General features: G+C 43.1%; 1 protein-coding gene across 1 annotated transcript in view; it reads right to left on the reverse strand.

Annotated features, from left to right (window-relative positions):
- Positions 1–13,417: 13,417 nt before the first annotated feature.
- LOC311124430 (disintegrin and metalloproteinase domain-containing protein 23-like) overlaps positions 13,418–14,766 on the reverse strand; it is a gene marked incomplete at both ends in the record, with an annotated part of 66,659 nt that continues 65,310 nt past the window's right edge. Inside the window, one exon of the mRNA XM_084198579.1 lies at positions 13,418–13,463. Coding sequence (XP_084054705.1) covers positions 13,418–13,463 — 46 coding nt within the window. The remainder of the gene's footprint in view (positions 13,464–14,766) is intronic.

Raw genomic sequence — 14,766 nt, forward strand, 5'->3', positions numbered from 1 at the left:
GAGCATATTTTGACAGTGATTTAGAACTGGATATGAAAAAAATTCTTCACTTGAACTTGATTGGTCGACTCTCCCAGCCCTCCTGCATCAATTAACATAATTTGTATGATTTTGGTTTACTGCAGTTCAGTGTTGTGGCACTCTAACTTTGACCATTCAGAGGGCTGTAAGAAAACTCAAAATCAGTCACCAAAGTTGTTGTACAAAAGTCAGGAATTCAATTAGTGAGGGATTAATATAGCACCATTCCTGTCAGTAGAGACCTTGAATAGTAGGAATATGTAAATACAAAAGATTCAATGTAAAAAGGTTCAAAAGCAATATATATTTTTTAATGCGCTCAATGGTGGACTAAGAATAGGGTATGTACATTTGTAAAAAATACTTATTTTGGTGAAAAATAGGATTGAATTGTTGACAAGCCACTATATTATGTAACATAAATGGGTTAAACCACATTTCATCCCCCACGGGGTCAGTTAATCAATATTCAGTCTAAAGGTCGTCTGTAAAATAATAGTAATACAAAACTGCGCTTTGTCAAGCAGTTGATCGTGGACTATAGGAGAAAGAGGGGAGAGCACGGTAGTGGATAATGGTGCCGGAGGGGGTGGCCTCCGTTTTATGGGCTCCTAACCAACTGTGCTATTTTGTTAGTTTTTTCGCATTGTTTGTAACTTATTTTGTACATAATGTTGCTGCTACCGTCTCTTATGACCGAAAAGAGCTTCAGGATATCAGAACAGCGATTACTCACCTCGAACTGGACAAATATTTTTTTATTTAATGAGTCCAACAAGAAGGATATACTGCTTCTCCGAGACTAGGCCCAAATCCCGTCATTCGCATTAAGAAAATATGGAAATACAGGGGGGGGGGGAGATCGGGGTGCCTTGTGAGAATTCGTCGCAAGTGGGTAACCCGCCTCTACCATCCGTTCTATTGGCCAACGTGCAATCACTGGACAATAAAATGGATGATCTCCGTTCGAGTTTATCCTACCAACGGGACATAAAAAACTGTAATATCTTTCACAGAGTCGTGGCTGAATGACGACACGGATAATATAGAGCTGGCTGGGTTTTCCGTGCATCGGCAGGACAGAACAGCTACGTCTGGGAAGACGAGGGGTGGGGGTGTGTGTCTATTTGTCAATAACAGCTGGTGCGCAAGGTCTAATATTAAAGAAGTCTCGAGGTATTGCTCGCCTGAGGTAGAGTACCTCATGATAAGCTGTAGACCACACTATTGGTCACAGGCCGGCTCATAGCCTGTGGCAAAGATGAGGGGACATGAACAACAGGTATAGGCCAATCAAAAGGTTATTTATTGTAAACCAAAAACGATTAACTTTAAAACAAAGAAAAGGGAATGAGGTGTGGAAAATGTCATAATGTAGGGTGTAGGTAAGGTGCATGGATGCATGAATCTGTGTGTGTGTGAACATGACTGAGTGGAAACTAAGTAAACCTACAAAGGAACAAACAAACCAGGATCATACCTGGAGGAGCAGGGAGAGAGAGAGAGAGTGGTTAGTGAAGCAGTTTTAAATACCCTGAGCCCAGTTGGCTCCAATCACACCAACTCCAATCACTAACGACCCTCCTCTGCCTGCAGGAGGAACCGCCCCTGCACTGCAGAGGAGGGGCCGTGACACTATCTACCAAGAGAGTTTTCATCGATATTATTCGTAGCTGTCTATTTGCCTCCACAAACCAATGCTGGCACTAAGACCGCACTCAACGAGTTGTATAGGGCCATAAGCAAACAAGAAAATGCTCATCCAGAAGCGGCGCTCCTAGTGGCCGAGGACTTTAATGCAGGCAAACAATCAGTTTTACCTCATTTCTGCCAGCATGTCACATGTGCAACCAGAGGGAAAAAAACTCTAGACCACCTTAACTCCACACACAGAGATGCATACAAAGCTCTCCCTCGCCCTCCATTTGGCAAATCTGACCATAATTCTATCCTCCTGATTCCTGCTTACGAGCAAAAACTAAAGCAGGAAGTACCAGTGACTCGCTCAATACGGAAGTGGTCAGATGACACGGATGCTACAGGACTGTTTTGCTAGCACATATGTTCCGGGATTCATCTGATAACATTGAGGAGTTTACCACCTCAGTCACCGGCTTCATCAATAAGTGCATCGACGACGTCATCCCACAGTGACCAAACGTACATATCCCAACCTGAAGCCATGGATTACAGGCAACATCCGCACCGAGCTAAAGGCTAGAGCTGCCGCTTTCAAGGAGCGGGACACTGGCACGCTGGAGAAGTGTGCTCTTCACGGATAAATCCCGGTTTGAACTGTACAGGGCAGATGGGAGACAGCGTGCATGGCGTTGTGTGGGCGAGCGGTTTGCTGATGTCAACGTTGTGAACAGATTGCCTCATGGTTGGGTTATGGTATTGGCAGGCATAAACTATGGACAACGAAAACAATAGCATTTTATCGATGGCAATTTGAATGTACAGAGATACTGTGAAGAGATCCTGAGGCCCATTGTCATGCCATTCATCCGCCAAAAATCACCTCATGTTTCAGCATGATAATGCACGGCCCTAATGTAAAAAGGATATGTACACAGTTCCTGGAAGCTGAAAATGTCCCAGTTCTTCCATGGCCTGCATGCTCACCAGACATGTCACCCATTGAGTAAATTTGGGATGCTCTGGATTGACGTGTACGACAGTGTTCCAGTTCCCACCAATATCCAGCAATTTCACTCAGCCATTGATGAGGAGTGGGACAACATTCCACAATCAACAGTCTGATCAATTCTATGTGAAGGTGATGTCGCGCTGCATGAGGCAAATGATTGTCACACCAGATACCGACTGGTTTTATGATCCACGCCCCTACCTTTTTTTTTATGGTATCGGTGACCAAGACGCATATCTGTATTCCCAGTCATGTGAAATCCATAGATTAAGGCCTAATGAATTTATTTCAATTGACCGATTTCCTTATATGAACTGGAACTCAGTAAAATCTTTTAAATTGTTGCATGTTGCGTTTATATTTTTGTTCAGTATACGTCAACACACAACATAGCTGTCCAGCATCTCACAACACACTTTTTAAGGAAGCACCAGATCAGCGTGTGTCCTGTACACACAGACAGAGCCTAGGATGCCTCCTTAAAAAGTATCCATGCCCAAACTGTAAAGTCAGAGACGGGCACCAATGCCTAGATTCAATCAGTTAAAGCGTTAAAGGGCAATTCCACCACTTTTCAACCTCATATTCATCTTCTTCAGCAGCAAACCAGTGTCTACATTATCTGAAAACAGCAAGTTTCTATGATCTGTGGTTAGAAAGATAAGAAAGATCTCTGTGACATCACAGGGTAGGATTAAAAAAGCAGTGATTTTCTAAACCTGCAATGAATTTCTATCCAGTATGTTCTTGCTCCCCACATCCCCCACGAATCTCATCGTTTTTTGAAAATCACTGTTTTTAATATGTTTTAACTTTTGATGTGATCAAGGTAGAACTTTTTTACTTTATATTTAAAGAAATGCGTTGTTCGCACGCATGTAGTCATTATTGTGCAGGTAGCTTAGTGGTTAAGAGCGTTGTGCCAGTAACCGAAAGGTCGCTGGTTCTAATCCCCAAGCTGACTAGGTGAAAAATCTGTCGATGTGCCCTTGAGCAAGGCACTTAACCCTAATTGCTCCTGTAAGTCGCTCTGGATAAGAGCGTCTGCTAAATGACTAAAATGTAAATGTAAAATGATAATGACAATGAGGTTGAAAAGTGGTGGAGTTGCCCTTTGACCCTGTTCTCAACCTGCTGGTAGAGCATATTTTGACAGTGATTTAGAACTGGATATGAAAAAAATTCTTCACTTGAACTTGATTGGTCGACTCTCCCAGCCCTCCTGCATCAATTAACATAATTTGTATGATTTTGGTTTACTGCAGTTCAGTGTTGTGGCACTCTAACTTTGACCATTCAGAGGGCTGTAAGAAAACTCAAAATCAGTCACCAAAGTTGTTGTACAAAAGTCAGGAATTCAATTAGTGAGGGATTAATATAGCACCATTCCTGTCAGTAGAGACCTTGAATAGTAGGAATATGTAAATACAAAAGATTCAATGTAAAAAGGTTCAAAAGCAATATATATTTTTTAATGCGCTCAATGGTGGACTAAGAATAGGGTATGTACATTTGTAAAAAATACTTATTTTGGTGAAAAATAGGATTGAATTGTTGACAAGCCACTATATTATGTAACATAAATGGGTTAAACCACATTTCATCCCCCACGGGGTCAGTTAATCAATATTCAGTCTAAAGGTCGTCTGTAAAATAATAGTAATACAAAACTGCGCTTTGTCAAGCAGTTGATCGTGGACTATAGGAGAAAGAGGGGAGAGCACGGTAGTGGATAATGGTGCCGGAGGGGGTGGCCTCCGTTTTATGGGCTCCTAACCAACTGTGCTATTTTGTTAGTTTTTTCGCATTGTTTGTAACTTATTTTGTACATAATGTTGCTGCTACCGTCTCTTATGACCGAAAAGAGCTTCAGGATATCAGAACAGCGATTACTCACCTCGAACTGGACAAATATTTTTTTATTTAATGAGTCCAACAAGAAGGATATACTGCTTCTCCGAGACTAGGCCCAAATCCCGTCATTCGCATTAAGAAAATATGGAAATACAGGGGGGGGGGAGATCGGGGTGCCTTGTGAGAATTCGTCGCAAGTGGGTAACCCGCCTCTACCATCCGTTCTATTGGCCAACGTGCAATCACTGGACAATAAAATGGATGATCTCCGTTCGAGTTTATCCTACCAACGGGACATAAAAAACTGTAATATCTTTCACAGAGTCGTGGCTGAATGACGACACGGATAATATAGAGCTGGCTGGGTTTTCCGTGCATCGGCAGGACAGAACAGCTACGTCTGGGAAGACGAGGGGTGGGGGTGTGTGTCTATTTGTCAATAACAGCTGGTGCGCAAGGTCTAATATTAAAGAAGTCTCGAGGTATTGCTCGCCTGAGGTAGAGTACCTCATGATAAGCTGTAGACCACACTATTGGTCACAGGCCGGCTCATAGCCTGTGGCAAAGATGAGGGGACATGAACAACAGGTATAGGCCAATCAAAAGGTTATTTATTGTAAACCAAAAACGATTAACTTTAAAACAAAGAAAAGGGAATGAGGTGTGGAAAATGTCATAATGTAGGGTGTAGGTAAGGTGCATGGATGCATGAATCTGTGTGTGTGTGAACATGACTGAGTGGAAACTAAGTAAACCTACAAAGGAACAAACAAACCAGGATCATACCTGGAGGAGCAGGGAGAGAGAGAGAGAGTGGTTAGTGAAGCAGTTTTAAATACCCTGAGCCCAGTTGGCTCCAATCACACCAACTCCAATCACTAACGACCCTCCTCTGCCTGCAGGAGGAACCGCCCCTGCACTGCAGAGGAGGGGCCGTGACACTATCTACCAAGAGAGTTTTCATCGATATTATTCGTAGCTGTCTATTTGCCTCCACAAACCAATGCTGGCACTAAGACCGCACTCAACGAGTTGTATAGGGCCATAAGCAAACAAGAAAATGCTCATCCAGAAGCGGCGCTCCTAGTGGCCGAGGACTTTAATGCAGGCAAACAATCAGTTTTACCTCATTTCTGCCAGCATGTCACATGTGCAACCAGAGGGAAAAAAACTCTAGACCACCTTAACTCCACACACAGAGATGCATACAAAGCTCTCCCTCGCCCTCCATTTGGCAAATCTGACCATAATTCTATCCTCCTGATTCCTGCTTACGAGCAAAAACTAAAGCAGGAAGTACCAGTGACTCGCTCAATACGGAAGTGGTCAGATGACACGGATGCTACAGGACTGTTTTGCTAGCACATATGTTCCGGGATTCATCTGATAACATTGAGGAGTTTACCACCTCAGTCACCGGCTTCATCAATAAGTGCATCGACGACGTCATCCCACAGTGACCAAACGTACATATCCCAACCTGAAGCCATGGATTACAGGCAACATCCGCACCGAGCTAAAGGCTAGAGCTGCCGCTTTCAAGGAGCGGGACACTAATCCGGACGCTTATAAGAAATCCCGCTATGCCCTCAGACGAACCATCAAACAGGCAAAGCGTCAATACAGGACTAAGATTGAATCCTACTACACCGGCTCTGACACTCGTCGGATGTGGCATGGCTTGAAAACTATTACAGACTACAAAGGGAAACCCAGCCGCGAGCTGCCCAGTGACGTGAGCCTACCAGATGAGCTCAATGTCTTTTATGCTCACTTCGAGGCAAGCAACACTGAAGCATGCATGAGAGCACCAGCTGTTCAGGACGACTGTGTGATCACGCTCTCCGTAGCCAATGTGAGCAAGAACTTTAAACAGGTCCACATTCACAAGGCCGCGGGGCCAGACGAATTACCAGGACGTGTACTCAGAGCATGCACGGACCAACTGGCAACTGTCTTCACTGACATTTTCAACTTCTCCCTGACCGAGTCTATAATACCTACATGTTTCAAGCAGACCACCATAGTCCCTGTGCCCAAGAAAGTGAAGGTAACCTGCCTAAATGACTACCGCCCCGTAGCACTCACGTCGGTAGCCATGAAGTGCTTTGAAAGGCTGGTCATGGCTCACATCAACACCATCATCCCGGAAACCCTAGACCCACTCCAATTTGCATACCGCCCCAATATATCCACAGATGACGCAATCTCAAATGCACTCCACACTGCCCTTTCCCACCTGGACAAAAGGAACACCTATGTGAGAATGCTGTTCATTGACTACAGCTCAGCGTTCAACACCATAGTGCCCTCAAAGCTCATCACTAAGCTAAGGACCCTGTGACTAAACACATCTCTCTGCAACTGGATCCTGGACTTCCTGACGGGCTGACCCCAGGTGGTAAGGATAGGCAACAACACATCTGCCATGCTGATCCTCAACACTTGGGCCCCTCAGGGGTGCGTGCTTAGTCCCCTACTGTACTCCCTGTTCACCCACGACTGCATGGCCAAGCACGACTCCAACACCATCATTAAGTTTGCTGACGACACAACAGTGGTAGGCCTGATCACCGACAACGATGAGACAGCCTGGTATGGCAACTGCTCGGCATCCGACCGTAAGGCGCTACAGAGGATAGTGCGTATTGCCTAGTACATAACTGGGGCCAAGATTCTGCCATCCAGGACCTATATACTAGGCGGTGTCAGAGGAAGGCCCAAAAAATTGTCAAAGACTCCAGTCACCCAAGTCATAGACTGTTCTCTCTGCTACCGCACGGTAAGCGGTACCGGAGCACCAAGTCTATGTCCAAAAGGCTCCTTAACAGCTTCTACACCCAAGCCATAAGACTGCTGAACAATTAATCAAATGGCCACCCGGACTAGATTGGAGGGAAATGGTCATTATACTAAAACGGCAGTTACCGTTGCATTATTTTGTGACACAGCATTTGTTTACGTGTCTATTTGTCTGTGTTTTGCCTGTACCCTGCACATTGACTCATTACAGGTCCCCCCTGTATATAGCCTCATTATTACCTGGACTAACCTGTACCCTGCACATTGACTCATTACAGGTCCCCCCTGTATATAGCCTCATTATTACCTGGACTAACCTGTACCCTGCACATTGACTCATTACCGGTCCCCCCTGTATATAGCCTCATTATTACCTGGACTAACCTGTACCCTGCACATTGACTCATTACAGGTCCCCCCTGTATATATCCTCATTATTACCTGGACTAACCTGTACCCTGCACATTGACTCATTACAGGTCCCCCCTGTATATAGCCTCATTATTGTTATGTTATTGTGTTACTTATTTTTTTTATTTTTTTTAAACTTTAGTTTATTTGGTAAATATTTTCTTAACTCTATTTCTTGAACTGCATTGTTGGTTAAGGGCTTTTAAATAAGCATTTCACCGCAGTGGTCTATGGCACTGCATCGCAGTGCTAGAGGTGTCACTACAGATCCGGGTTCGATCCCGGGCTGTGTCGCAGCCGGCCGCGACCGGGAGACCCATGAAAAAAAAAAAATAGTTGGAAGTTCTTATTTGAGTTGTTAGTAATAGGATTTTATGGTGAACAAAATATTTTCAACATGTTTTTTCAAGACTAGACAGTTAAAGGGTTAATGCGACTCCGTGCAGCCAATGGTAATGCCTACATTAGGGATGATGCCAGGAGCCGCTTGTGGATTTGACAACTCCTAACACAGTTCCACTTCAGCTATGCGGATGTCGGCTAAAGCTGATTGAATAGAGCCCTAAACCTTTTAGAGACATTATGGTCCACAACATTGTCACAGCCAAATTGCTTGATTAGAAAGCAAGGTGTAAGCAAGTAAACACCTGTTCATGAAACCAGCTATTTTGGTTGATTACTATCTGTTGCATATTTAAATCATGATCAGTGTTTCCTGGTGAGGTCATGGTGAGGTCTTGGTGAGGTCTTGGTTAGGGAAAACTAACCCCATTCATGGGGCGGCAGGTAGCTTAGTGGTTAAGAGCGTTGTGCCAGTAACCGAAAGGTCACTGGTTCTAATCCCCGAGCCGACTAGGTGAAAAATCTGTCGATGTGCCCTTGAGCAAGGCACTTAACCCTAATTGCTCCTGTAAATCGCTCTGGATAAGAGCGTCTGCTAAATGACAAATAATAAATACATAAATGTGTTATTTTTCCTGAAATAAATTATTTTGGATCTTCTGTTTGTAACCTTGTGCAAAGAAAAGTTATTTTTATTAAGATATAAGAATTTCTTAGAGAATTTGAATATCCTAAATCACATCTCAGGGATGTCTACGCTCCTGTTTTAAACAGTTCAGGTAGAGACATGAGTCAAACTGCTGCACAATGCAATTCAACCCAGTTCAACCCAGTTCAACCCAGTTCAACCCAGTTCAACCCAGTTCCATTCAAGCTGAAGAGTCACAGAGAGGAAAATAGAGGGAGATCTGACCCCAGGGCATCATCCCAATTTCCTGTTTCACACAGAGGACTACTGGTGTGCCCCGTAGGAAGTGTACCGATGCTTTTAGTGAAATGCCACATGCACACATGATTTAGGAGTTAATTGCAGCCTTATGGATAGGCCATAGATACGTGGGATGTGGTGGGCTGTCACTAGGTCATTCATCCCTTTAATGACGCATTAAGAGGGGTTTTATGATAGAAGTTCCACCTTTTCTCTCTCAGGTGTTTTGACTGGACAGCCTGGTCTCATAGACTAGACGTAACATAGTAAATGTAATCCGGGACACTCAAATTACAATATGTTAAGTTTGGTATGGTTGCTTAAGGCAAAAACTAAAGTAGGGTGGATGGGTGGGTGTAAACCTTTGCGAGTTCGAATCTCATCACGGACAACTGTAGCATTTTAGCTAATTAGCAACTTTTCAACTACTTACTACTTTTTAGCTACTTTGCAACTACTTAACAAGTTAGCTAACCCTTCCCCTAACCCTAACCCTTTTAGCTAACCCACCCTCTAACCCTAACCTTTTTAGCTAACTCCTAAACTTAACCCTAACCTTAACCCCTAACCCTAACCCCTAGCCTAGCTAACGTTACCCAGCTAGCTAATGTTAGCCACCTAGCTAACATTAGCCACCTAGCTAAAATTCATAACATATCATACTTTTTCGCAAATTCGTAACACATTGTACGTTTCTTTCAAATTCATAACATATTATACATTTTGCAAATTCGTAACATATAATACGAATTGTAATTCGTAACATGGACATCCACAAATTAATACATACTATACGAAACGTAGCATATCATACTAAATGGAGTGTCTCGTATTTATACGAATAATACTAAATGCTCTGAGACCAGGTTGGATAAGAAGACACTAGAATTGTCTTTCAATTAAAGGAAAGCAATCACTTCAGTCAAATTAGGAATAGTAAAGTTCAAATCAAAATGTTAGGAGTGATTTAAAGAAGGTAGTTCTGGGCTCACCATTAATTTAGATGGTATAAACATTTGGAAAGGGGTTGTTATACTGTGTTTGTGACAGAAGCATCAACACTTTGGAGGGCTTCACTTACAGGGGTTTGAGCTGCACTTCCTGGATGATGATGCAGTCTTCTCTTCATGAAATAGGGCCTACACATTTATAACACACTCATGTTCATATTCCTATTCCACACATCTGAGAACAGGATATGGGCAGTATCACGTGATGGATTTATATACAGTATCAAGTGCAATACAACAACTGCTCTAAACTCCTTTATGGTGTACCTTGCCTGCATAATTTAGCACAGATGTGTCCTACTGGTACTCAGGCTCATAAGAAAGACAGAGGTCCTTGGATAAAATAATTCAGTGGTTTATTCGTCCGTCCGACTGTACATGTTGCAGTGTTGGAAGGGACACGAGATGACGACTAACATGGAGGTTTACACAATGCCAGTTGCTATGGAAGCACCTGGAACACACCAACTGTCTGTCAGCTGGGGATGGAAACTAAAGTCTCGGGAAAAAGTAACGTTGAGGCCTTGGCACATACAGTATGTCAGATTAGAATAGTCATTTTAGATTGGTTGAAAAACACACTAAAAAATATATTTTATTCGATTCCACAAATGTAAAAAGATGCTCTTCCGCTTTTCACTTGGACATGTTCATTCAATTATTCTTTATTTCTGTTACTTTGAAGCGAAATGAAATGAGATGTGGGAGTAGCCGGATACAAAAAGTTGGCTGATTCGAAGAGGTTTTTATTCCATGTTTATACTGATATCATTATTACATTTAATAACCCATAAGTTTGTGCAATATCTTTCTTTGCATAGAAATAAAAGTGACATGTTTTGTTTGTTGACATGCACCTATCTTTAGTAGCAGATTTTTCCTTGCAGATTTTGGGACTCCCTTATAGAATTATAAACCCACTGTGAATGCATGCAGCGTACCAGTAGAGCTGAACTTGATTTCCAGTAAGAGTTTGAGAGCACAAGCCAGCCAGTATAGTGGGTGTTGATGAGGCCTGTTAAATATAGTGACACCACCTGATCAGACAGGTGGAACTAGGCTGCAGGGACACACTGTGTGCCTGTCTGCAGCACTGGGAGAGAGAGGCACACAGACTGCAGACAGAGGGGGAAAGTGCTCTGTGTGCGACAACATCCAACCGTTCCACGTGATTGAGTCACTACTGGAAGTACTTACGGAACCCGATGACGTCACTCATAGACTGTATCACGTGTGATCTATCTTTTTGTCATTATCACTGTGCCCTGACCTTTAGAGAAGACACCCCTAAATCTGACCTCTAGAGAAGACACCCCTAAATCTGACCTCTAGATAAGACACCCCTAAATCTGACCTCTAGAGAAGACACCCCTAAATCTGAGCTCTAGAGAAGACACCCCTAAATCTGAGCTCTAGAGAAGACACCCCTAAATCTGACCTCTAGAGAAGACACCCCTAAATCTGACCTCTAGAGAAGACACCCCTAAATCTGACCTCTAGAGAAGACCCCTAAATCTGAGCTCTAGAGAAGACACCCCTAAATCTGACCTCTAGAGAAGACACCCCTAAATCTGACCTCTAGAGAAGACACCCTTAAATCTGACCTCTAGAGAAGAGACCCCTAAATCTGACCTCTAGAGAAGACACCCCTAAATCTGACCTCTAGAGAAGACACCGCTAAATCTGACCTCTGCTCTGTCCCATGTATACTGACCCTGACCCTTGACCTCTATATTGGATAAATACAGTATGTAACTGTCACGGATCCCCCCGGTACTGTTGCTCATTCCGTTCACCAGCTCCGGAGGTCTCCGTCACCGGCCTTCTAGGCGTCACTGACATGGATCATTACCACCAACCCCGGACTGTCTTGTCTCATTACGCACACCTGGTTCCCATTCCCCCTGATTAGTATGTGTATATATGTGCCCTCTGTTCCCCATTGTCCTTGTCCATTATTGTCCCATGTCCGTTGGTCTCGTGAGTACCGTATATTGTGCTCTGGTTGTTTACGGGTTTCGTCCCGTGTACTGTGTAGAGGTTACTCCTCGCTCTTTGTTTTGGGTTACATCCCTTTTGTATATATATTTACACGTGTTTGTGTTGGGTGGAGTAATAATACCCCTAATACGTATCCCTGCGCCTGTCTTCTCATTATACAACGTGACAGTAACAAGTGATACCTTTGCTGAACACCTAATAGGTAGATAATTACATTGTCTGGTTATCCATAGCATTTTGGACCAGATCATAATTCAGTTACTGCTTTTCATTAAGATTTGCATAAACACCCGCTATACAACATGCTTAAAATAAACCCAAAGCAGAAATCAGGAAAGAGGAGTTCTGTGGCTATAGATATCAGGGAGGGGTTGTTAGGTGGGTGGGGTTGTTAGGTGGGTGGGTGGGTGGGGTTGTTGGGTGGGTGGGTGGATGGGTAGTTAGGTAGGCGGGCGGGTTTGCTGGGTGGGTGGGTGGGCGGGTGGATGGTTAGGTGGGTGGGGTGGTTAAGTGGGTGGAGTTTTTAGGTGGGTTGCTAGGTAGGTGGGTGGGTGGGGTTGTTAGGTGTGTTCTTTGTTAGGTGGGTAATTAGGTGAGTGGGGTTGTTAGGTGGGTGGGGTTGTTAGGTGGGTTGTTAGGGTTGTAGGTAGGTGGGTGGGGTTGTTAGGTGGGTTGTTAGGTAGGTGGGTGAGGTTGTTTGGTGGGTGGATGAGTCGGCGGGCGGGTGTGGTTGTTAGGAGTGTGGGTTTTTTAGGTGGGTTGTTAGGTAGGTGGGTGGGGTTGTTAGGTGTGTTGTTAGGTAGGTGGGTGGGGTTGTTAGGTGGGTTGTTAGGTGTGTGGGGTTGTTAGGTGGGTGGGTACTGTAGGAAGGTGGGTGGGGTTGTTAGGTGGGTGGGCGGGTCTGGTTCTTAGGTGGTTGGGGTTAGGTGTGTTGTTAGGTAGGTTGGTGGTGTTGTTAGGTGGGTTGTTAGGTACAGTAGATGGGTGTGGTTGTTAGGTGTGTGGGGTTGTTAGGTGAGTGGGGTTGTTAGGTAGGTGGGTGGGGTTGTTAGGTGAGTTGTTAGGTAGGTGGGTGGGGTTGTTAGGTGGGAGTGGGTGTTGTTGTTTGGTGGGTTGTTAGGGTTGAAAAAGGCTGCATCTCTACATGACTAAGATGGAATATGTTAAATTGTCCTCTATGTATTTTTAAGTAAATCTAATGCCAAACAATCCTCTGCAGTATGTGCAGTCCAGCTGTAGAGTACTAAGGAAGCCCTGAAGGTTCCCTCTGCGCCCTGAAGGTTCCCTCTGCGCCCTGAAGGTTCCCTCTGCGCCCTGAAGGTTCCCTCTGCGCCCTGAAGGTTCCCTCTGCGCCCTGAAGGTTCCCTCTGTGCCCTGAAGGTTCCCTCTGCTCCGGCCTTATATGGCGCTGGCGTTGGGGTCGTACCGTCGCTTCTTCACATTTCTTCACGTTCAAGGGAGAGTGGGGAAAGAAGACAGGGGTCAATGTCTGGTGTATTACTGATGATGGCGATACAGTCAGTGCACCATGGAGAAGCAGCCACACTCATCTCTTAGACAACAGCAGACATATCTGGTGCTTTCATAACGGACTGCTCACTGCAGCCATATCTGGTGCTTTCATAATGGACTGCTCACTGCAGCTAAGGGCTTCAGTAACATCACTGGAGAGTTTATTCCTGGTATTGATTTGGTACGTTAACTATTGATAAGTTAACTATTGATAAGTTAACTATTGGTACGTTAACTATTGATAAGTTAACTATTGGTACGTTAACTATTGATAAGTTAACTATTGATAAGTTAACTATTGATAAGTTAACTATTGGTACGTTAACTATTGATAAGTTAACTATTGGTACGTTAACTATTGATAAGTTAACTATTGATAAGTTAACTATTGGTACGTTAACTATTGATAAGTTAACTATTGATAAGTTAACTATTGAGTTAACTATTGATAAGTTAACTATTGGTACATTAACTATTGATAAGTTAACTATTGGTACGTTAACTATTGATAAGTTAACTATTGATAAGTTAACTATTGGTACGTTAACTATTGATACGTTAACTATTGGTACGTTAACTATTGATACGTTAACTATTGATAAGTTAACTATTGAGTTAACTATTGATAAGTTAACTATTGATAAGTTAACTATTGGTACGTTAACTATTGATAAGTTAACTATTGGTACGTTAACTATTGATAAGTTAACTATTGATAAGTTAACTATTGGTACGTTAACTATTGATAAGTTAACTATTGATAAGTTAACTATTGAGTTAACTATTGATAAGTTAACTATTGGTACGTTAACTATTGATAAGTTAACTATTGGTACGTTAACTATTGATAAGTTAACTATTGATAAGTTAACTATTGGTACGTTAACTATTGATAAGTTAACTATTGGTACGTTAACTATTGATAAGTTAACTATTGATAAGTTAACTATTGGTACGTTAACTATTGATAAGTTAACTATTGATAAGTTAACTATTGATAAGTTAACTATTGGTATGTGCAATGCTTTTGTTGTTGTTTATCTTTCAGAAAGACAGTGAGTAAATTATTCTGCATTGCAATGACATCCATTTTGTGTTTCACATTAGCAACCGCAGTATGGTGCTGGAGGCAATGAGAAAAGGCTGTGCTAGTCCATGTGGCATACAGTTAGCTTTCCAAAACACAAGGACAAGGAGACGACATGTATCTCTCATTACAATCTCTGACAGGAAAA

The sequence above is a fragment of the Coregonus lavaretus genome (assembly GCF_964263955.1).
Source record: "Coregonus lavaretus genome assembly, contig: HAP1_SCAFFOLD_285, whole genome shotgun sequence".
NCBI lineage: Eukaryota > Metazoa > Chordata > Actinopteri > Salmoniformes > Salmonidae > Coregonus > Coregonus lavaretus.